Source organism: Contarinia nasturtii, unplaced genomic scaffold (genome assembly GCF_009176525.2).
Source record: "Contarinia nasturtii isolate CC-2019 unplaced genomic scaffold, AAFC_CNas_1.1 Cnas_scaffold_695, whole genome shotgun sequence".
Lineage (NCBI taxonomy): Eukaryota > Metazoa > Arthropoda > Insecta > Diptera > Cecidomyiidae > Contarinia > Contarinia nasturtii.
In genome coordinates this window covers 2,762,410-2,787,729 of record NW_022198046.1, presented here as the reverse complement: position 1 = coordinate 2,787,729, position 25,320 = coordinate 2,762,410, and the positions used below count along the sequence as shown (strand labels likewise).

General features: G+C 34.8%; 1 protein-coding gene across 2 annotated transcripts in view; it reads left to right on the top strand.

Annotated features, from left to right (window-relative positions):
- The window catches only part of LOC116340662 (lachesin-like), a 44,527-nt gene extending 33,974 nt beyond the window's left edge, over positions 1 to 10,553 (top strand). For both annotated transcript variants that reach the window (XM_031767269.1, XM_031767268.1), the window contains exons 15-18: positions 6,713 to 6,824; positions 6,958 to 7,010; positions 7,101 to 7,214; positions 8,106 to 10,553. In XM_031767269.1, coding sequence (XP_031623129.1) covers positions 6,713 to 6,824; positions 6,958 to 7,010; positions 7,101 to 7,214; positions 8,106 to 8,299 — 473 coding nt within the window. In that variant the 3' untranslated portion in view covers positions 8,300 to 10,553. The remainder of the gene's footprint in view (positions 1 to 6,712; positions 6,825 to 6,957; positions 7,011 to 7,100; positions 7,215 to 8,105) is intronic.
- The last annotated feature ends 14,767 nt before the right edge of the window (positions 10,554 to 25,320 follow it).

The following is a 25,320-nucleotide window of genomic DNA, read 5'->3' as shown; positions in this document are numbered from 1 at the left end:
CTCTATTTGATAAATAATTTGATAAATAATAATAATAATAATATTTATTCACCGCCAAAACTGGCTGAATCTTTTGAGTTTGTACATAATTTTTATACATTTGTTTGGTGGGAAAAAGGTATGAATCAATGATACACATTTGGTATACATCTGATCACCGTTAAAAACCACATCTTTTAATAAAGATTTCTAATAACTAATTAGCTACTTCTTACAGTAATAGCTAAATAGTTAATAGTAAACTGTTCAAATTACCGTCAAACAGCAAAAAACACTTATAAATACTAAACATTTTCAAATTGCACGCGGTTACAATGAGTCAGAAAATAATTAATAAATAAATAATTAAATAAATAATTGGATAAATAAATAATTTACATCTTTACAAAAATCACAATGTATCACATTAGATCGTTAAAGAAAACAGTGTTATAGTTAGACACCAATGACAAGTTAGAAAAATGGTCATCGCTTAAGGCTAAAAGTCGAGTTTTGAAAGTTGATCGTTTTGATTGCGTTGAAAATAGTTCGTGGACCTTATTTGACATTTTGCACATTTGGTTGATTGGTACTGATGGATTGATTTTGAAGTTCTTGTCATTGATTTTGAAGTACTCCACACATCTTAAGTTACGTCCATTTTGATTGCGGGTAATTTCAGTCTTCAGTGATGGGCAGTGAACGTTATTTTGCATCAAGTCGAAAATGAATAGAATTGATGCGTTGATACGGCGCCTTTGGAGTGATTGCATGTTTAGTTTGCCTAGGCGAGTGCTGAACGATGAAATCCTGTAGTCATTTGAAATATTTGGATACTCCTTGAGAGCAAACATTGAGAATTGACGCAGGCACGATTCTATTTTGTTCTTGTGTATATCATGGTACGGGAGCCATACCAAACAGCCATACTCCAAGATTGATTGTACGAGGGCGCAATATAATGACTTCAGAGTATTGACATCCGGAATATCGTAGCAAAATCTCTTTACGAATCCGAGTGCTGATGTTGCTTTAGCCACGATTGAATCGATATGTTTGATGAAGTTAAGTTTGTTGTCAAAGATAACTCCCAAATCTCTTTGTTCGCTCACTCTCTTGAATTTGTGACTGCCATAAGAGTAGGAACTTACGATTTGCTCTCTCTTTTTTGATATTGACATAACAGAGCATTTGTCAAGATTTAAATGAAGTTTGTTTGCTTCGCACCAATTTTTTAATTTATTGATTGCAACTTGAAGTTTGATACAGTCATTGGTGTTAGCGATTGAAGTTGCCAATTTCAAATCGTCAGCAAACAGAGAGATAAAAATGTCTTCATCCTTAATGGAATTAACAATGTCGTTGATGAAAAGCAGAAATAGGGTGGGGCCCAAGTGACTTCCCTGAGGAACTCCTGAGTTAACGACAAACTCACTTGACTCCATTTGCCCATATTTCACGAATTGACGACGATTTGACAAATACGATTTGATCCATTCGATTAAGTTAGGAGGCAGATTGAAGTTTTGTAGTTTTGAAATCAGAATCGAATGATCAACAATGTCGAATGCCTTACTGAAGTCAGTATAAAGTACTTCTACCTGCTTATCTTCGTTCACTGCCTTCATAGAATAGTGCAGGAATTCTAAAAGATTCATCGAAGTCGAGCGACCTTTCATAAAACCATGTTGTTGTGGAACTATTTTATCGGCTACCATCTTGCTGATCTCCAAATTAATCAAATATTCGAAAAACTTGGCGATCGTTGGCAATTTGGCAATGCACCGATAATTTTCAACGTTAGAACGTGATCCCTTTTTGAATATTGGTCCAACGCTGTAACGTTTCCATCTCGTAGGAAAGTGTCCAGTGGAAAGCGAATCATTGAAAATCATTGACAGCGGTTCGTATAATAAGCCAGCACAATTTTTAAGAAGGATTGGATGAATTCCGTCTGGTCCTGCGCCTTTCTTAGAGTTAATTTTTAGTAACTCGTCAAAAACAGAAAATTCGTTAAGAATGAAATTGTCAACGGAAGAATTTGTTTGAGTTGACGCTTGTGCTGTCGATTGAATTAGAGACGGTTGATTTGCAAAATTATTTTTGAAAAATGTTGCAAACATTTCAGCTTGCTCCATCTTATCAACCGATGATTTGTCACCATAATGCAACGATTTTGGGTCGCAGTCACTGTTTTTCTTCGTGTTGACAAAACGCCAGAACGATGTAGGGTCGGACTTCAATGAAGAAGTCATTTTGTCGACATACGAATTGTACAGTTCCGTGTTAAGTTTGCTGTAATTTTCAAGCGCAAGCAAATAGTCAGAGTCATTGTTAGTTGACTTCGATCTTTTCCACTCCTTGTTCTTTTTATTTTTGAGAGACTGAAGTTGCTTGTTGTTCCACGGACATTTCGATGTAATCTTTTTCGTTCGAACAGGTACGAACTTTTCAATCGCCTCGTTAATAATTTGGTGCAAAATGTCGACTTTATGGTCAAGAGGCTTATTTGAAAAGTGTTCGGAAAAATCGATTTCGGCAAAGTACCTATTCATTGCAATGTAGTCGGCTTTAAGGAAGTTTCTAGTTGGAATTTGCTCTTGAGTTAAGTTATTTATGTGCCATTCATACGTCAAGAGAATAGGTGGATGATATTGTTCATCAATGGCAGATAAAGGCGGTGGACAAGAAACTTCGACGTTCGTGAAATCGTTCGTAAATATTAAATCGAGCAGTTTATTGCTGGCATTGCGAATAGAATTAATCTGATAGACACCATTGGCAGTGATGTCTTCGATAAAAACCGCCGCATGCTGTGGAGTGACGCAAGTTGGAATGAGAACATTATGTTCATCGTCATCCATAATCCAATTGACAAGGGGTAGATTAAAATCTCCCAATACAATAATAGTGTCAATTGGGCTCGATGGAATATGGCTTATGGCAATCGAGTGGCGTTTGTATATTTCCGGCTGTGAGTTAGGCGGAATATACGCAGCATAAATAAATACGTTGAGTTTTGTATTAATGCTGACTTTAACGCAGACATATTCCAATTCACTTGTGTCATCGAATACAATGTTGGTGGATGTTAGTTTTGAGGTGACTGCGATGAGTACACCACCACCACGACTTAACAATGAACCAGTCTCAAAACGATCCTTACGGTAAACATGGTATGAATTGTCAAAGAATTCTGACGAAAAATGAGACTGGTTCAACCATGTTTCCGTTAAAACAACAATCGAATGTGCAAATGCCGACGAATTGCAGAAAAATTGTTTTGATTTGGTGCGCAAGCCACGAACATTTTGATAATAAATATCATTGCACACCAAAGTCGTTGGAGGAGAGAGAGAGTGATTTGTGTTGCTTAGTTGCGACGATTTTGTTGAGGCTGACTGTACGAACCCATCAGTGGACTGAGTAGGCACTGAGACAGCAGCGGCAACAAGTTGGCAATCGATGGAATTTCCGGTGAAATTGTTTGCCTTTGATGTGGCTTTCGTCGATTTCGACCAAGAATTGGTGGCCTGAACGAGGCATGATCCTTGTTTTTTGGATTCTTTACGGTCCGTTTGGGAGGTGGAACTGATTTAGAGTTGTTTTTGCCAGGCAGTGAATTTTCAACAAACTCTTTGGCTTTAACGCCCGGTGGCCAAATGGAACTGTCCATAATAATGTCGAAATAACGATTAGGCACTTCTATTTTAAAGGAAACGAACGATAATTTCCTTGTGTCTTTATTTTGGCTCACCAGTTTGATCACCTTCAAGTCACCTACAACACTGTAACATTGGTGTGATTTCAAATGATCGGTGATATCATCGACAGTAGTATCAGGCCGAAACGGTGAAATATAGACCGTTTTTGTTTCATACAATTTTGAGTTAATTGTATGACCGACCCGATGACCAAAATCACCATTTGCCACTTTGGAATTCAAATTCTTGTTAGGATTTGAGGTGGCTGTAATATTCCTGCCAACGACTTTTGACTGGAGATGTGAAACCGCTATTGAATTAGGCTCTGAGCTAGCCTTTGTCACATTCGTTGGCTTTGACACCTTCTTTTTGCGTGGATTTGACACTGTATTTGTCGACACATTTGATCTAGTCGATGGACTGACAGATCTACAACGCTTGCGTAAAACTTTTGGCTTTGGTCGCACGGTCGGAACATCATTTGTCAAAATATCACACGAAATCGAAATTATGCTGGTGTCATTGCTTTCGTTAACAACAGGGTCAATCACATCGGTACTGTTTGCATCGATATCAACAACGATATTGGTATCGATTTCCATCTGATTGATCGTAGTCGATGGAATGTCAGTATGAATTACTGAAGACTGTGTCAAAATAGGAGCGGGTAGTGATAAATTCGCGCTATTTATTTGTTTTGCCGAAGTGGCTGCGTTGGAAACCTTCAATTGTTCCAATTGAGGTTGTACAGTGGATTGAAATTCCGATATGATTTTGGCACTATTCACGAGAGTTGATGCGATGCCATTTACCGTAAAGGTCAAACATATATCGCAATACCACTGTAAATTCTTTATTGAAACTAGATAATTTATAATCGATTTCTTGTAATTACCATTTTCCATAATTAAACAATTGATATGAAATTGTTTACCGCAAAATCCATAGCAATTTATCACATCTTTTTTGGAATTGGTCGTGGATTTGGCACATAAAGTGCATGTGTCATTCTCTGTATTCATATTTGTAGGTTATACACCAACAAAATACACGGAGAAAAAAAAAAACGAAATAAAACCAACGAAAATAACACTAGCAACAAAAAATGTAACGCGATAAATACTAATTTGGATAGCACAGTGCTTTAAAACAAGAAAAAAATTATCTTTTAGCCAAGAATACTGCTTAAAACAATAAAATAAATAAAAAGAAACACTAAAACTACGGAGCTAAGAAAAAGTGTTGTTTACTGTTTGACAGATGACAGTTGATTGTTTTGCTCAAAGTGATGCAACTATATGATATTTATTACTAGTTATACATTACTATTATCTACTTTGTGATATTGGTAACTGACATTAACTTATTGGATGTTGTCAGATTCAAAACATAATATCGATTGGGCAAATTACTTAAATAAATGTGCTCATTCTATAAGCCTCCTCTGCCATCTGTCGCTCTAGCCCCCATTTTTCTTCATTATATCTTCTGTTCGATAACAAAAGATAAAGAGCTTTGGTGAAGTGAACAAGTTGTTCGACAAAGCTCTATTGATTTTTCAAATAAAAGTGTGCCAATGCTTGAAAAGGCGCCTATTTGGTTCGGTTTGGAGCAACTACATGCTATAAAATGAATGAACCTTTGGCCCTTATCTATTTAACCTGTAATATGTTTCGAATTAGTATCAAAAATGATGTGGTTTATCCTTTGATCGTATTGAATTATCTCAAACGGAAATCCACTGTATCGATATTCAATTTGTTCCGTTTTGTGGCAGGAAAAATAACGAAACACAGATTTGAACTGAATTAACTTGAGAAACACACGAAAACTTTTACTCAAACTATCTCTTGGTTCTGTTCGATAAGCCATTTTTTTGGAATCGAAAAAATCAAGATTAAAGTTGATAAAAGTGTGTAAATGACGAAAAAACAAAACAATTGAATTAAATAGTTCAAGTGATGTCAGATTTTTACACTGGACAATGTATGATTCGAAGTGAATTTTTTTTTCTTCAAACTTGGTCACTTAGTCAATTTTGGGCAAAGTTTTTTTCGCTTTAACATCGTTCGTGTTAACTTTGCCTCAATTTCTAAAAAATGCCAACTCAAATCGCTAAACAACGGCTTTGAACCAAACCCAAATGTCATTTGGCACATCGCATTCAGTCAACTTGTGAAAAATCACAAGGGAGATCATGAAAAAAAATGAGCTGAAGAAAATAAGATAAACGTATCAAAGTAGAATCCATCATTGAATGATAAATAACAAAAAATATTTCAAACGAATCTTTATTCGGTGAGTAAATAAAACGCATTTGCGCGCCTGTCGAACACGGAATAAAGACATTTGTATCGATATAAAACGGTTGGATTAACAACGATAAAGTGGGAAAAAAATACATATCTTTAATCTAGCTACTTGAAGCCTTCAAGGCTTACTATGCAGGATGAAATAGAGAGAAATGTCAAGGAACAACACAAAAAAAAAAATACCGAATAAAACCCTCGTCAGTGTGCAAGAGTTTTTTTCTCCTGGTGTGTACCTTTCGGAATGAGCAAAGGTGATGACACGTTCAACGGGTGCTGAAACTCAAGCGATTCGATTGATTTGAATTTGCAGCATCCAGCTGTAAAAAAGATCATGGTCGTAAATTTAAAGATTTATTATTTTCGGTCGGGCTGGGCAAGAGTAAAAAAATAAACAACATGTTACGGTGTGTGTGTGTGATAAAATGGATGACATCATTTAAGTAGTTTGTTGCAAGCAACACGACACATGCCTATTTCGATTGCATATTTATCAATGATAAATGAGGATCGATTGCTCATTTTCGTTTGCCGCAATTTTCGATGAAAAAGTGCTTTCAGCATCTGGGGAATACCGGGAGGAACTTGCATAAACTCAACAAGAAAGAAAAAAAAAATCAAATATTTTGCTTGCTTGCTTTATTTATGGTTTGTTTTGTTTGCATAAAATATGTATAATCAATGTTCCAAACGTTGTATGTTTTTTTGCATCTTTGGTAGATGCGGCAAGATCCGGTGAAAAATACGAGACATCGTCTACAAATGTTGGCTACAGCAAGTACATGAAATTGAAAATTCGAAATGTTGGACCAGGAGATTATGGATCATATCGGTGAGTTAACTGATAATTGATCTAACATAGTCATTCCTCTTATACTGTTCCAAATGTGCTAAATCTGCTAGACACATACATACAAACACACATCAAAATGAAAAGCGAAATTCGATTTATTATTTATATTTAGATGCGTGGCCAAAAATTCACTAGGCGAAACCGATGGACTAATCAAACTCGAAGGTAATTCGCCTGCTGCATTGAATAATGAGAGCATTTGTGATGAAATTTTGTACTAAATTCCATTGTTTTCTATGGAACATTTACGAATAGAACTAATTGCACCGACTACGGTGAAAACAACCGAACACTACATGGAAAATGGTAGAAAATCGAAAGACTCACAAATGGCCGGCGACTATGGCGTGGAAGAGTGGAAAGATGGTGGTAAGTAAATCTGCACATTTTCACACAAGTATTGCTTTCCGATATATTAAAGTAAAATAAAGTTTTTGTTGTTAATGGCAAATGAATTTTATTCAAGATATTACATTTTTAATAGTAGAATTTGGACAATCATTATTCTTTATTTCAACATGTTCATGTTCATGTTCAATTCACGCTTTTAAGTGTTGAAATGTAACTGATTTTTACCAATTAAATCAGCTGGAAATGTATGTTCTGAATATATTTTAACCAAAATGTTGGCCTACATAGAAGTTTATTTAAATTGGAATGTATTTTGACTCATCTATTTCGTTTTGCACTTGTCATCAGCCAAAATCAACAGCAAAGAAAAAAATTCGGCTAATTTACCATTGCATGATATGTTTTCTCAAAATAGAAGTAAATGCAAAAAAGATGTTCTACGTATTTAAAAATGCACGTTAAAATTTAACATGAATACCACGTCGTGTTCTTTTGCCATGGCTAATATAATCGATTTGAATACTAAAGTATTCGGGATGTATCTGGTTTTTTTCTTCATTGAAACGGTAGAATGAAAACCATATGCCCGTGATGAAAAAAAGAAGCAAACTATGCTCTATCTCTATTTTAAGCAAAATTTGAATACAGAAATGCATGTGTAGTAAGTATTACACTATTTTTTTTAATATAAAAATGCTGTTGAATTGTTGGCTGTTATCCACTTATTATTCAATAAAACTTGTTCATATGCAGTTGATTGTGTGTTGGTTTACAAATTTAATATTTGCTGCTTGCTTTTCAATTGCCATTATAATTTATGTATTTCTTTTTCATCCAAAAAAAAATGTTTCCTCTCATTTTTCTTTGCAATGCTGTTGTTGCCGTTGCCCGTTTCGGAATCTTGAGTAGAACACAATGGTGAATATTCAGGTGCATCAAAGCCACCAAATCAACATCCTCCCGGGGCTTACAGTGACGCCATAACCATAACCATTTCAACTCGTTCGAGTCGTGGTTGCTTTTGTATTTTTTATGCTCTTGTACTTTTAGTTAACTGCAAAACTTTATTTTTGGTTGGTAAAATTTTCCACTTGAATAGGTAAAAATTTCCACCACGATCAAACATACATAGAAAAACACAGAAAAAAAACTCAAAAACATATACCTATAGACATATTGTATTGCGTACACATATAAACATGATAAGAACGGAGAATAAGTAAACTGAGTTAAAGAAATGAGAGAAAGAAAACTAGTATTTGTTTAAAATTAAGAGAGAAAACTCGAAACGAAATTCCAAAAGTTTATTCGAAGAAAATGTTCCATTTGTATGTTTGTGTATGTTAGCTGTGCAAGAGAAATGAGTGAACATGAGACGATTCTATTGTTAGAAGTAGTTAAAGTGAGACCGAGTATGCGTGACTCACGCAGTGTGACGCTCGTCAAGAGAAATAAACTGATGTGTTAGTGTTGTAGAGTAGGGCGGTAAAATGTCCGTTATGAATTGAAAACAATGGAATTAAGAAACTAAAGCAGTTGAAAATGAAAATCGACATTTCGCTTATTACGAATTATGCTGAATGAATGGGGGCGATGATGGTGGATTGAATCGAAAATATTGTCGATTTTCTAAAGTAAAACTATATTTTAATTATTTATACACTTTTGCCATCAAAACGCATGAAGGTTGAAGGGGAGGGAGAGAAAACAGTTCGCAAGACGGCATCTTATTATAAAGCAATAAGTGAAAATGGGAAAAGTTTTGTGTGTGAAATCGCTAGAGAATATTATTGACATGGATTGAAAGAAAAGTACGTGCATGTTATTGCAAAACACACATACACACTACCTACATACCGTCATTCACTTTTCCAATCTCTATATAACTATAAGCAGAAAAGTCTGTTTGAAAATTATAATTTACGAGTGGAAATACTACAATCGAACAACTGTATGGCGCACAGTGTAACAAAGCACACATACTACATGGGAAATATAGCTATTTTCAAATTGTGTTGCGATAAGTGTCAAACGTATATCGAATGGGAAGAGAGGAAGAGAAAAAGATACAAAAAACGACAACTTTTTTCATTCATGTTCTCGAAATGATTCCCATAAATTGTTTATTTGTGTTCAACTTTGAAAGCATAGCGAAAAATCAATTTATTTTCCTGTACAAAATTTCTGTTCACTGATTTTGTTTCGACGGTATCGACATTTGTGTGTATATGTGCTGGGAATTAAGTTGCCACACACATTTACTATTTAGCCAAATATCAATAAGCGCACAAATCGTGAGCATCGTGCATTCTCTTTCTCTCCCTCTGTCTCTCTCGCTTCTTGAACCCTCATATCTAAAATGCTGCTAGTTTCCTGCCAACGGAAATCTGGCTCAATTCATTTTGCTGAATAATGCGGTTAATTAGATTCAATTTAAAATTTTCTTTGTGCAGAAATGTGTGTATTCAAAACAACATCCGTGAATCTCGTCTATGCAAATAGCGTAATACAATACCATTGTTATGCATATCTAATACTTGGAATTAGCTGATTATTAACGTGTGTGTGCGCGCAATCCGATAAAACTAAACGCTTCACACATAATCAAAATCTGGTAAATCTCATTTTCATTTCGTTAATTTTGTATGCCAAATGCCATTGCAGTGGCATTTTATCGCATCGTAATATCACTCACGTGCTCTATGTTTATATTAATTAGTGTATTCAATTGTTAGAGAGGGCGTACGTGAATTGAATTGCTTAGCACATTTTTTGTGCCGTTCTCTCAGCAGCTTTTAAAGCTGTGGAATTTCTCTTTTTTTTGGACATAATGACACGGATACTTTTGGGGTTATTAAAATTGACTGATATGTTGGCGTTTTGAACGAGGAGACCGATGGGGGCGAAATTATAGAAAAAAACTCTTTTAGCTCAAATTACATGTCAGTCTGCAAAAACATGGATGCAATAATCTAAACATAGATCCATATAAAAATAACAAACCTAAATACTATTTAAATATTGGTGATTTGTTGAGAGATAATGAAGGATATATATGTAAAAAAGTGACTATTATACAAGATTGAATGTTGCAAAAAGAAACTGATCGTTTTTAAAATGCAACGTCATCTATCTACCGAAGATAATATTTAACTGAAAATTGGAAATTTGATGAACGGTCGTTGGTTTGCGATTTCCGCTCAACATACTATGCACTGATTATCCTTTTGTTGTTTCTAAATATAAGTTGAATGAGTAAAGAAAAACGCTTTGCCATAAATATATAATGACGTTTCATGGATAACAATGAATGAAAAAGCGGCACAAAGAATTGTGGAAACATGTAAAATCAACTAAATAAATATAACATTGAAATAAAAATCATACCAAATACTTTTCAATCACATTAAGAACTTTTTGAATATTCTGTCTTCTGTGGCTGATCCAGTCGTACCACCCAAGTCGTACAAATCATCTTCTGGTAAGTGACATGAAACTTTGTTTGTTGTAACCATATAAATTTAGTTCTTCATTTTCTTCATCGCATGTGCTGCATTTGATTTTGTGCACATTTTTTCTTTTTAAAAACTGATACACCAATTCATGATTTATTCAATGCAACATCGTTTGGCATAACAACAATATTACAGAAAAACTTTACACAAAACATGTAAGTACATTTCACGTCAACAAATTTACTTTGAAGTATTTTATTTTTGTTGTGTCTGCATTATTTGCATGTCGCTTGGAAAAAGCAGAACAATCTCATGTTTCTGTTATAGCTTTTCCATCGGGTTTTTTTGTCGTCGCATGACCTGCTTTTAACATTCGGACATTTTTCAATGGGCAATTTTCAATGGGGCGACGTTACATTTTGGTATATTGCATCAATTTTGAAGCACTGCTTTATATGCTATATATATAGGAAACTCCAAAGATTTTAGGGTTGCTAATGGCGAAAATCAAAAATGGTCCCGGAAAAACGAGTGAGTTTGTTATGTCTAGTGTATCAACCTCTCATTTTAGAGAAACTGAAACAAAGCGAAGAATTTTCAGATTTTGTTTTTTTTATTTAATCGGCACACAACACCTATGACTGCTTTAAGAGTTTTCAAAAAATGTGATTTTTTGTCAAATGACAAGGACCTTATAGGCTAAATGCTCACCTAAATCATTTAATTTAACTTTGAATCGTTCTATTTTGACAAATAGCATAGCAGTGAAACGTCATGTTTGACAGCTACTACGCGTACCAGTAGTGTCATCCAGCTGCTGGAGTCCAGCAGCTGTTTTTTCAAAAAGCATCATTCAATAATGATTTTTATTTCTGAAAAACTCAAAAAATCTTCTTTTTAATTATTTTTTTCGGATGGATAAAAATAATTAATTCACGATTTGGTTCAAAATTGGTCATGTTCTAAAAAAATAACATTTTTCCATTCGCTACAAACTGTCCATTTGAATTGACATTTTTGTTCTTATGCTAGCAACTTCAGCAGCTCGATGTGCACATAACAAATTCAGAATAGACATTTTTTATTTTATAAATTGGTTTTATGTTTCATTTTTTTAAGCGGTACTTTTATCCGTGTTAAATGAATAAATTCTTGAAATATCTACACTGAAACAAAAAAAATCTTGATTCAGCTGCTGGAGTCGGACTATACATTTCAATCACATTCAAGAGAAGAATTGCAAAAATCAACATTCGGTAACTTTTATTAAACTAAAGAAAATTATATTATTATTATTATGCATTTAAAGTTGTTTAAAATTATTTTAGCAACAAAAATTAATAAAAATCCAGTAATAAATTATTGTCGTTGTTTGTTATAAACATAGATGCGTACTGAAATAGTTCGGTACGTTCATTTGACATATTACAGGTGGCGCGTCGAACCGCAAAACTACGTATTTCATTACTATGACAAATAGGTTGTCAAGTTTCAGTCCAAAATTTCGTGCATTTTTGGAATACATGCATTTAAAAAAAAAAATCAACAAGAGTTCATTTGAAATACCAAAACGCAAAAAGAGTACATTCCAACTTATTATAAAATGGTCCGCATCTACATTTTAATGTCAGAGGCAATGGTGTTTTTATTCTGCTTTTTGTGTTTGATACGAGTTGGTTTGGTCTGTAAACAAAATGACTTTTAAATTTCTTTTTATTGCACATTAGAGGCCAGTAAATATGGGAAGTTCTATCCTTATGTGCATAAATTGAGAACTTGAAAGAGTGAGAGAAACGAAGTGAAGACAAAAAGATAGCGACGACAATGCAATAAACACACTGTTTACTAAATGTGAGTCGGTCAACAAAATTGTGACGAGAACTTGAAAAAGTGTTGTTACATTTTTTCACTTTGAAGTTTTTGTACATGGTATTTGCATCTTTTTTCCCAAAAATAATGCGAAACACATGGCACCAAACAGCAAATAAATAGAGTGAATTTACAACGTTGTGATGTGTTTTTAATAATGACACAACTTTTCTATCAACATTGAACGATTTTGTAAAGCAACGATTGCAATCACGTCGATATTACAATCGAAAAATTTGATCAGAAAATGAACATAAATAGATGTTTAGACTAGAAGCTAAACGAAGTTAATGCAACTGTCGTTACATGGATTGTTCCCAAAATTGGTTATTATTCATGGCTGAACGCGATAAACGATTTTCCAAAATTAATTGTTCCAAAAGAATAAAAAAAACGAATGATTTCTGCATATAATTTTAATGGAACAAATTTGAAAACGCCTTTATTGGATTTTAAAAACCATTTCCCGTCTATATTCACTATTCGTAACACTATATATTCATTCAAACTTCGTTTCTATTTTTTTCATGTTTTGCACTTACATTTTATGACATGAGACTAGTTGTTGGGATTAACTCAATGGACGTTATGGTATCGGATAGAAAATGAGTGAGAAAAAATGTGTATGCACTGTGATTTGGGCAAATGTAGAAAAAGCGAATTGCAAATTGTTCGTGGATCATATTGTTAAATGGACGTAAAGCTGAATAGACGAAATACGACGCAGATGGACAGAGTGAGGGAATCAAGTATAGCATAATCTGACCAAAGACGAAAAAAGCATACACAATACACACACACACATGTATATATACCAGCCACTGAATCTATAAAAACTTTTCCAGTTTAGCAACCAATTTTTTGCGATTGCTTGATTGAGATTTTTTCGTTTTCATTTTTTCCACGTTGGTTGTTCGGTCGATGTGAGATTAAGCTTGAACACACACTAACATCCACGGATCATGTATTTCGATTACCTTCGAAATTTCATAACAAGAAAAAGAGAAAAAAAAAATGGGAAAAATCGGTTTTTGCCGATCGGAGCATTTACATCGATAGCATTAAAATAGAGAGAATGAGTGAGATCGAAAACTGTAACAATCGAACAGCAACGGGATACAACGAAATCCCATATCTTCGATATCGATGTTTTTGGCAAAGTGCGTGTTATCCATAATAAATAAATTCAATCTTTCTTTCGGATAAAACGATTGTGCGTACTTTGTCATTATTGCCGTCACTGGTTTTTTTTTCTTCTGTTGTTTTGGTTCTCGCTCTTTCTCACTCTGAACGCACATACTCGTTCGAAAAATTCTGATGGATTTCGATGCGAATATTTTCACACGCAGCGCGTAATAAACAAGCAACACAAACACTTTCCGAGAAGCTGAAAACATAAACTGACAAAATCGAGAAAATACAAAAACAAAAACCCAACGAAAAAACTAGAAATCCAAATCCTAATACTTTAATCCGGCCGTATCAAGCTGCGACTAAGATAACTTTACATCGTCGACAACCGAAATATATACACCAACGGTAAACGATGAAGAAAACTGGAACATCACTGAACACACAATTCAAACTGTTTAGCTAAACGAGTTTTCGATATGAGATTTTTGGCTTGTTTTTGCTGTCGCGAAGAAGACGATACACATGATACAAGGGAATGGAAACGCTTTAGCTTTTATTCGACTTGCTTTTCTCATCTCTTTGTTTCTCTTCTCAATGTGAAATTCACAGTTGCGGTCATATCGATGCTAAAACAAATGACCAAATCGATATAGACTTGTATAGAAACGGGGGGAAAAAGCCACACTTACATTCATTGCATCGCTTTGGATGATACTGTTGCTGTCGTTTGGGTATTGTAAACTCTTGTCACTCACACAATATACACCGTCGACGGAGTTTTTCCGCCTTTTAGTGTTGAAACTTTTCTTTTTGTTTTACGGCACGATTGATGAATCTGAAATTCGGCCACTGGATGCCCAAATATAACGCTATCATATACAACCGTATAAATGTGAACCAGAAAACGTAAGAAGCTCGTTACAAGACAACTTTGAACCCATTGTTTTTGCGAAATAATGATAAGCATCACAACTTTTTCTATCGATGTATCGCTACATAGATGATTACGACCGAAACGAATTGACAATCCAAAAACATAGAATCTCACTTTTTTGTTTTTGTTCGCGGTTTCGATCGAACCATTTAGATACTTTTGGATGTTACCACAAATCACAATGGTCAATTTCTTTCCGATTGTGTTCCAATTAACACTTACCATAATGATAGCATTCAATGACACTTTATCAAATGAGATAATTTTCTCGACTATCGAAACAGGTGAATTAGGAAAATAGCAGAATTTGTCCATGGTGTTTGTCCTTGAATAATCCAATTAAATTCTTTGCAGAGATGAAACTGAAAATCATTTCAATCAATATGACGTGGTTTGATGGAACGGTAAGTAATTAGTTCATGGTCAATTAAAACTCCTCCAAAAACCAAGATAATGTGCATGGTTATCCAATTTTTCAACTTGCTATTTGTAAATTTGGCTAATGACGTATTGATATCGGCATTGGAGTAAGCACTAAACACTCAAGTTATTTCATTTATATGCATTTTTTCTATATATTTGTTTACATTTTATCTTTCGCTAGTCATAATCCATGTAAATCATTTTTTTTTGCATAGAATTACCTATTTTGAAGTTTCAAAAAGGCGAATTTCACTGAATGAGTCAGCAAATGTTTTGTTGGGTCTTTAAAAATACAGAAAATTGAAGTAAAATTCCAACTGAAATAGATCTCTTATGACTGTGAAAAGGCACAGTAAACTCTGGGCACGAAATGCAGCAAAACATTGAATAGAAATCTGTTGATGTAATCATTTGTATATATTCGAAAAACTACATTCACTTGTTTGCAAATGCTATGTTCTTTTTACGGTGCGCCAAATGTATTTATATATAATCCCTCTCCAACAAAAAAAAATTTCAATTCAAAAGTCCTTTATTCATGAGAAATTGGCTGTTTTCTTCGTGCTGAGCATGAATACAAAAGGGAAGCATAAAGCAAAAGAAAAGATTTTCAAACTTTAAATGAATTGAAAAAGGTTGAATATCTTCAGTTGTAGTAAAATGATGATAGAATACTGTATTGGGCATGAAAATTGCTGTTGAATTTTGGACAAAATGAATGCAAATCATTTTCTCCAGAGTTAGTGTTTTCTTCCGTGAATATTAAATTGGCCAAATAGAAAAGTGACTAACGAAAGTGACAGACAGAAAGAGAACTGCAGATGAAATTGTGTTGTGAATGTGCTGCCGCTTTTTTTTCATATCAAAATCCTTGAATTACCTGGATGACGAATTAAGCGATAAATAAAGAGAAGCACAACGAAAAAAAAGCGCATAGAATGAGATAAGAGGTACAGACCGTTCCGTGTCATTTAATAGGCTTTAGTTGCGTGCCCGCTTGATGGCTTACTATCTCACTTTGTTCGTACATAAAATTAGCGTTTAAATTGTAGTAAAAGCATGTCTTTCGTTCTCATTTTCGTTTTGTGTGTCATGCTCGGTCGACCATCACATTAAATAAATTTATCTTAATTTCGCCGAGATGCATGTCAGCATCCATCGGAGAAAACAAGTGCACCAAAGCAGGTAGAGCGCGAGCCATATACTGATATGAAAGTGTGATGAATGATTCAATACAGCCGAAAAATCAAGCGACAGATTCTACTCATTCGTCTCACACACCAGTTATATGCACTCTTTTAGGTACTCGTTGTAGGTGAAATACGACGATTTTGCGAGCATTCGTCCTTAGCCCCTGTACTTATTATAAATGCACACACAAACTAGTACGCAATCGAACTAGTGAGAGCAAATGTTTCATGTTCCTTGTATGAGACTTCATGCTTAGGCGCTTGAACACGAACCAACGAACGAACGTTTATCATACGACAAACACTCGGCAATCCATTTTGAACAGCAATGCCGAATACTTTACATTATTTGACAACTTCTAGTTTTCACTCTCTCTTCCTCTCATCTCTATCTCTCTCTTCCTCTTATTCTGCTACGAACGAAGAAGATTGTTATAAAATATTTGCACGACGGCTTCCTTCGAAAATAGTTGGCTATAGCCTGGGTTGTCGCCTGCTAAAACGTACTAAATTATAAATTACAATATAATGCCACTTAAATGTGTTTTTGTGTACAAAACAAGGCCGTAATTGTACGAGAATGTGTATGTGAGAGCCTTTCCAGAAATAGAGTGTCTCCATATCGTTGGGGAATTAATAAGACAAGCGAAAATTGTATGCACTTTGTCTTCGGCACTGTAGCCTCCGTATGCATTACGTCGTTCGAACGACGAGAGCGTGCGCGCGTGAATGTGAAAAAATATGTGGTCGAAAATGAATAGCTGGGTTTTGTACGATGAATGACTCTTTGTGGAAAATCGTGTCGACCACACAACATTCCTATCACCAAATACCGAGCATCACATACTATTTACCATGCCATGGCACGCGTGCACTTTACTATTGATGTATTACACATATTCAAGGAACTTCACATTATTATCAAAACCTATTTGCAATACAATACGCTCACAACTGTAGATTTTATAAATAATGGTATGGTTAACATCGTTACCATGAAAATTATCTGCCAGTTAGATGCATCTTGTGTGGCACGTAGAATCATTTGCTATCACTCACGTTATTCCGAATGTGGTTAGGTCGGGAGGGTGCAATTTCTGTTGAAATTTGTAGCGAAAAGGAATGAGTTATGATTTCAAATAAAAGCAGAAAAAATCACATAAAACAGCACACTTACACGCATCAACACACGCCCGATTTTTCTTCTTCTCTGAATTATTTTCACATTCGCATTTTTCTTATGCCATTGATCGTTCTCGATTTTGTATGTGTTATTTTGTTCATTACATTTTTTTTTGCTTTCAAATATATAAATTTTCTTTATTTATTGTCTACAAGGGGTGAAATAGAACCAAAATACAGCGACTAATCGTTCTTTTTTTTACTAAAATTTTACTTTTTGACAGTGTGTTTGGTACTTTTTGTAATTGTCGGTATTTCTCTTGCATATTTAATTTTTTTTTATATTTTTGGTGTTTTGGTACTGATTCGCCCCTTGATTGTCATGTGCCGGAATTCAATGGATATTAAATGATGTCATCCGACATAATTAAATAGAAGGGAAAACGGTGATTTTCTTACTTGTTGTCACGCAACACATTTTTATTTCCATTCCATTTCCCCATATATGTATGGGAATGTTGTGCTCTCAAAGTGGTTGTGACATACAAGGACAATCTTAATATCAAATATTAATAACAATCATAAATAATGATGAGACGTAATAAAAGTACATTTTCAAGACGTTTGCTTTCAGAAATAAATTCAGAGAGATGGAAAGTGGTGGGACGATTTGCGATGCATGTGCCCATACACAAGTGGCACAACATAACATTTATCATGGGAGATTGTGATGTGGTTACTGTTGTATAGTTGATTTTATTTTATTTGATTTAACTTCATGCTCAAAATGAAATTAACCTTCAAGCGCCTTTTACAACATCTAAACACTTTGCTAAAGGTAAACATAAACTTTGCTTTTGCTCGCCGGCTCTTCAGGTTTATATACAATAATACACACACGTAGTCATATTCTCGATGACAAATCGTGTACGTTGCCTGAATTCTCGAGTAGTTTCACAAAAGTAAATAGTTTTACCGTCCATTCGTTTAATTTGTTCGCTTTTGTTTGAGATGGTCACATGTAATATCATCACTTGAAAAGAGTCATCTAAAAGGTATATTTACCTCATTCAAAAATGATTATCGTTGAACGATATGCGAATTACAGTAATTTCAAGAAAGTTACACATTAAACATTATAGTACAAAATGCTTACAACCACAACAATGGTTCATTTTGCCATTCAAATGTGCATAATCAACAATTCTATCGCATCTTTGATACAAAATGCACGAGAAACACTCCAGATTCAAAATGAAACAAATTATAATTGCAATAGTTTTACAACGCTTTTATAAATATTCATGGACCAACGAAATATATACATTTATAAATCGGTACTAAAATAAAGGTGAACATAAAATGCCAATACACAAATAAACAATTCGAAAATTTGTTGGGCTCTTTTTTCATTTTTGAACGATTTAATCTGTTGGTTGTTTTCGATGTTCGTTAAAACTAAGCTTAGGATTGTTGAAAAATTCACTTTTATCAACAGCAACGCAGGCAAGAAATGTTCTTCAGCTGGAACGTTTTACCGCTGAATCGAGAAAAGCACGTATTCAAATGTAATATTCAAATTGGAATGAGCTGGAAAAAACTACACCAAATGGAGAAAAGAGAGAACACAACAGCAAAAATGCAAAACGTACGTTCTCATTTCGAAAGATCAACTGTAAATTTGTTACCGTTGTTAGAGGAAACTTTTCGCCGAAAGGACGAAGGATGAGAATGAGATCTGGGCACAACTTTAGTAAACATCGAAAGCACATCTGCACACCAGCAATACGAACATGCATTGCGTTTTGGATCTTTTCTCTCTCTCTCTCGCCCACTCTCTGTACGTGCCCAAACCATAATCATAATAACAATGATACACGCTTATGCATTTAGTCTAAAAGTCGGTAATAAAATGAAAAATAATCAAAGTAATATTCATACAAATGGCGATAATATGTAGATCAGCTGCAGAAATAACAAACATAAATAAAAAAAATTCATACATATATTCCATAGATATACTCATAGAGCACGAACGAACATCGCGTTAGTTGAACGTGGTCATGTTGCTCGTGGATACGATTTTAAAGCCAAAGTTGATGACACTATTGCCGAAAATGTGGAAAAGTAAAATGAGCTGTGTGTGTGTGTCTCTCCATTTCTCTTTTGGCTTCTTATGCAGCCACGCATTCGCGTCTACTTTACATTGGCCATGGCAAAAGTGAAAGAAAACACACATACACTCAACAATATTCCGCAGGCGAACCCAAATGTTTTTGTCAGACATTTTGTATCTGCTTTGGTATTCATGCACATGTAATAAGCAAATAATAACTTTTATGCCCTCAAAAAGAACTAATAATAACATTTTGTGTGTGTGTGTGTGCACAATGCATGCGAATGTAGCAAAAGGCGTTTTGGCGAAAATTAAACGTTGCCAAACATTAAGTTTCTATAAAGAATTTTGCAATTTTTTGGAATTGTTTTAGTATCTTGTGGGTACAAACAGCCGAAACGCAGAAGATTTTAAATCGAATGTGTTTACTTTATTGCGAAAAAAAGACTACTTTGCCAAATCAACTAAAGCAGCAAAAAATAACCAATTCAAAGAATGGATATGTATTTGCACAAATTTGACAAAAATTGCATACAGAAAAAGAAGTGAGGAGAAGCAGAAAACCATGAAAATGTTTGGATCGAATCATTGGATACTATTTTTTTGTCCCATTTGTTCTCGCAATTGGTGAGTAATATCGTTGAATTCGAGTCTGCTTATCGATGGGTCGACGTCTTCTTTAAGCGAATTTCATGTGCATTGCATAACAATTTGAAGAGCATACGGACAAGTTGCAATCGCAATTGTATGGTCTGTTGGTTGAAGAGAAATACACACACACACACACACACACACACACACAGAGAGAGAGAGAGAGAGAGAGAGAGAGAGAGAGAGAGAGAGAGAGAGAGAGAGAGAGAGAAAACGAGAGGTACAACAAGAAAGAATGCTGAAATAAAATGTTAAATGCACATAAAAATTTCAAGCATCAAACCACATTCGATTGAATTTCCAAGAATTGCTCTTGAGCACAAACCGAAGAGAAATACACACACATAGACCGAATGTAGAAGTTCAGAGAGAAATGAACCGAATTCTATCATCATCATCATCTCTGAATTTGTATTGGGTCGGCAGATGCAACAGCCCTATCAATTTATTGATGTTGCAAGTAATTTTTTGTGACATTCACAAATGACGCAATCGAATGAAAAAAGAAAATTCGGAAGAGAAGAAAATTCAGTCGTTGTGTGTCTGTGCAGTGTGTATACTGATTGCGCATAACCACTTGAATTGTGTGTGGCCGGCACAAGCTACTAGATAAGAAAGCACACCACCCACATCCACGAAAACGAGCACAGAAGCACATAGTACAACAACAACGAGCAAAAAAAAAACGCCGAAAGAAATCACAGAGAGATCATTGATTTATAAACAATTGCAATGGTTTGAACATAGCTTGGACGTAGATGACAAACATTTTGAAATGAAAGGAAGAAAAGAAGTGAAAAAAATAACAAGCACCATTTTCGAACTGAACGGCACTTGCACAGAATTGCAATACCAAATCCGCATAGGATGTTGTTGCAGTTGTGAACAATGTGAAGAACTTCGCAAAGAGATGGTTTCATGCGTTTTGCCTTATCACTTTCTTCGTGTGCATCGACCAAAAGAATGAGAGAAGAATCAAAGCACTTGCAGAGGTACAGGGCACGGGAAACAGATGAAAAAGAAAAAGCACACCGAAAACCATCTTGACAATTTCATTTCGTTGGATCTGCATCTTTGTATGGTTTGATATGCAATATATATTCGTTTTCGGGGTAAAAGTGTGTGCAAAGATTGTACGTTTGCCAGAATACATTTAGCACACTCACTGCGAATGCCATTTGCTGTTCTGTTTTATTGCCAAACGAGAACGAGAGCAGCTAACGAATAACGAAGGGCAACTAGCACACTAAACGAACAAAAAAACAGCAACACACACACAGCGAGCAACGGCGCGCATCACACAAAAACAGCCAAAACCATTCGTCGTCGTATTTTATGTGGAACAGAAAATTGATCATTAAATTGCATTAGGTTTGCGAGTATGTGAAGTACGATAACAACCCCATAAAGAGAAAAAACGAATTGTGTGTCAGTGTTTGTTTTGCGCCATTTCGAAACTTAAATTAGATGCTCGTTCATTTATATTCATACAGACACACACACACACATTTACGTTACGGCTGTTATGTAATTTGATTTAAATATGGTGAATAAATCTCGGTATTGTGTTATGGCCTTTTGGTTATGGTTTTGTTCAATGGAAAACATTATCACACTTTTATTGATTAATCGAAATTATCGACTATTTTTCCGGTGCCATTGAATGGTGTTTTCGTTCGTTCAAAATGTTTGGAATGTTCGAGCAAGAGAAGGAGAATAAATATAGCGTGTAGAGAGACTCTATCACAGACAAACTTAAACGAAGAATAAAAAGTGTTCAAAATGCAGTTAAGTTCGTAATTTTTCACTTGAAGAATTTGATGAATTGGCGGATGTGCAAGTTTTGTGGAAGTCAACATCCAATTTGAATTTATCGTTTTGCGCGAATGCCCAGTTGGCTAAAATGAAGAATGCAAATGATTCATAGTTTTGGAAAGCGAATGCATTTCAAACTATAAGCCGAAAATCGATTGAATGAAGGGGGCGTTTGTTTGTTATGCATACAATTAACTTCACTGAACAACAACACTGGCTGACCCGTTGCTACTATCGTCGTCATCGTTCTCATCATCATCGGCCCATGCAAAATGGACAAAGCCCTGAATGCATTGCCCCGTATCGTAATAATATAACTGAACCACACGCACACACAGAACATTGGATCGGATACTTTGCCACATGGAATATGCAAATGAAACATGATTCTGTAAATTAAGTTGAATGGATATTATTTCGATGATGAATTAATAAACACACGCCGACAATGTTAAGGAATATTGTTTCGATTGTCTTGTTCGAAATACGCCTGCCAGCACAATATCACATTCGGATACTATGTGTGTCGGAATGGGAAAGAGATGCGAATGAAATGGAGCAAGAGAGAGAGTGACTCTCATACTGAAATAATGCATATGGATGGATTTGTTCAATGTGCTCAAGTGCTCAAGTGATATGCACACATCGGCGAGCACATTTGCTGATAAAATGGCAAAAGTTGAATGTTTCTCTCGCAAACAAACTGGCAGACAAAAGAACGAATGAGCACATTATATTCATCCAAATCGATGCACACATTTGGTAAAACAGATTAAATTCACAGCCAAAACTGTCCAGAAGCTGGCCGTCGTCGTTTCAAGCCTCAAGAATACACTTGAAAATTGTATTTGCATTTGTATGCGACGGACAATAAAGAACAATGTTAAGGAAAGCAATTGTGCGTGGATAAATAAACAATGAAATTTTCACATTTCGAAGTGAACAGTTTGAAGATTTGGCAGACTTAATTCGATTGAATGTTTATGCATCTTTTCAATTAAACAATTGAATTTCAGAAAATTATTATGATTTGGCTAAATGTATGAAACTAATTCATAGACATTGAAATTTCCATTGACGGACAAATTATATTAAATATAAACCACACGCACATATATGTCCAAACCAAATGAAATGCATTTCGAATTTGCAATCGATCTATTTTCATCCGAATTATGCAACCGAAACACGCATATATTTCCATGTTTGAATGGATTTCACTTTGGTTTTGGCGATTTTTTTTTTGTTCTCTCTCTGTCTCTCCGGATTTCTGTGGACGACTACAAATTAGATCGAATAATGTAATTAGCATAAATTATAAAATATTATATTTCAGTGGAAAAACACATGACCATTATTACCAAAGCCAAATTCAAATCAATTTTCGGACGCATGCATGTGACACACATAGCATTTGAAAAACATTCGAAAGTGATGCGAATTAAAGAGGACCGATGCCGGCCACATTTAAAATTTACATCGATTTCGATGTTCTCTACATGTTTATTCGTTTGCATGAATATATGCGTATCCATTCGCATTTGTGTATTTTATTATTTTATTTGCGCACACATTTATACATATTTCAATCAGCGTGAAAATTGTCGTCATTTGTCAATTTTAACCCGAAGAGTCAGCAAGCATAACGAGAAGACGAAAAAGCTGAAAACGATGACGATCGATGAGAGACAACACAATTGGAAAAGTATGCGTGTCGCGGATTTGGTGTGAGTGCACGATTGTAAATGAACGATTTTTATATATGGCATTATTTTGGTGCTGATTTATGTTTGTGAACACAAACAGAAACTCACTCACATCAATGATTTCGAATGGAATGAAATCAGCATTTTTCATTCCATTTGATTTTGCAAAGAGAGTGATTTAAAAATGCAAATTCAATGGCGATTCACTTCAGTACCGAAACAGATATACGTGGAATTCGAAGCGAAAAAAGTTGCCACGCAAAATGGCTTGTTCGTATAAAAATGTATCGCCACAGTGGCAGTGTGCATTGTTGATACAAAATTCAATTATATCAACTGAGTTTGTTCAACGAGATAACACGCAAAATTATTTGCAACATGCGAAAAATAGGAAAACAATACCAGATTAAGCGTACCGAAGTGAATGCTCTTTCAGTCAGTATCACGTGAACGCGTTCAAGCTCTCTCATTTACGCCAAAAACTAACGTAATGCCAATTTAAATCAATGTGAGAATATTCTATGTTGGCTTTTGTGCATCAAATGATATCTCGCGCATATAAATTTATTTGGATGCAACAAAATGACCACACAACCATCACTACCAACAATGCCACTGCCACTGTCCACTGTATATCGATGTTTCATCTCCAATGCGATCCATCACATATACTATTTTTTTCTCATTTTTTGCTCTCACTCACCCATTCGCACACACATACGCAAAATGCTGCAAACATCGAATTAAATCTGAAAATTCATGCCGGATAGAGAATCTTTTAGACAAAAACAGGCCAAGTGGGTTTGTTGGGAAAATTCATGAAATTTTGGTGCACAAGAAAATTTATTATTTAATTGAAAATTCGAAAAATGCAACCGAGATTTTTTTCGATCTACTCAATACCGTGTTTTGAATTTCTGTTATTTCATAAACATGTTTACGAATTGAATTTAATCTGATGTGGGCTACGACGCAAGGTGGCAATGATTTAAAAAAATTAATGAACACCAAAAATTGAAAGTCAGAATGAACGAAACGACGATGAGCACTCTATACTTTTTTTCGATTTCCACCTTTCTTGCTTCACCAAAACAAATAAAACAGCGGGCTTTGGAAAACAAAGAGCACATAATTCATTTTACATGTTTGGGAATTTTGCAATAATTCTTTACAACATTTTGAACATGATCTCTGTCGGCGAAACTGTTGAATTCAATGCTTCTGTACGCAAGCTTTTATTCTATTTTCAAATCAAAATTCATTTATTTATGACGACTAGAAAAAGCCTATTTCGGTATATATTCAGTGTGAGTGCGAATGACATCGAATATAAAACAAATAAATGTTTTGAAATAGATGTGTGGTTCATGTGGCCATTGGGTGGCGGTATTTTCACAATTTATAAATGAATCGAGTTGAATTTGCAATCGACAAAAGAACACTTTGATAACAATCATTTAATTTTCCTCGAAATAAACATAATTGTTTTAATATCGTCTGGGCGAAAAATAGAATGCCCTTTATTTTGATTTGCTTCAAAAAAAAATCTCCGCTTGAAACACAAAAAATTCCAATTGTTCTTTTTTTCCTCTCGCTCACTTCACCCGTCCAAATAAAGTTATTTGTACAAAAGTAAGCTTTTTTCTCTCGTTTTTCCACAATTTTTTTTTGCTCTTCTGCAATCGAATATCTCTCTTGTTGTGTTGGCA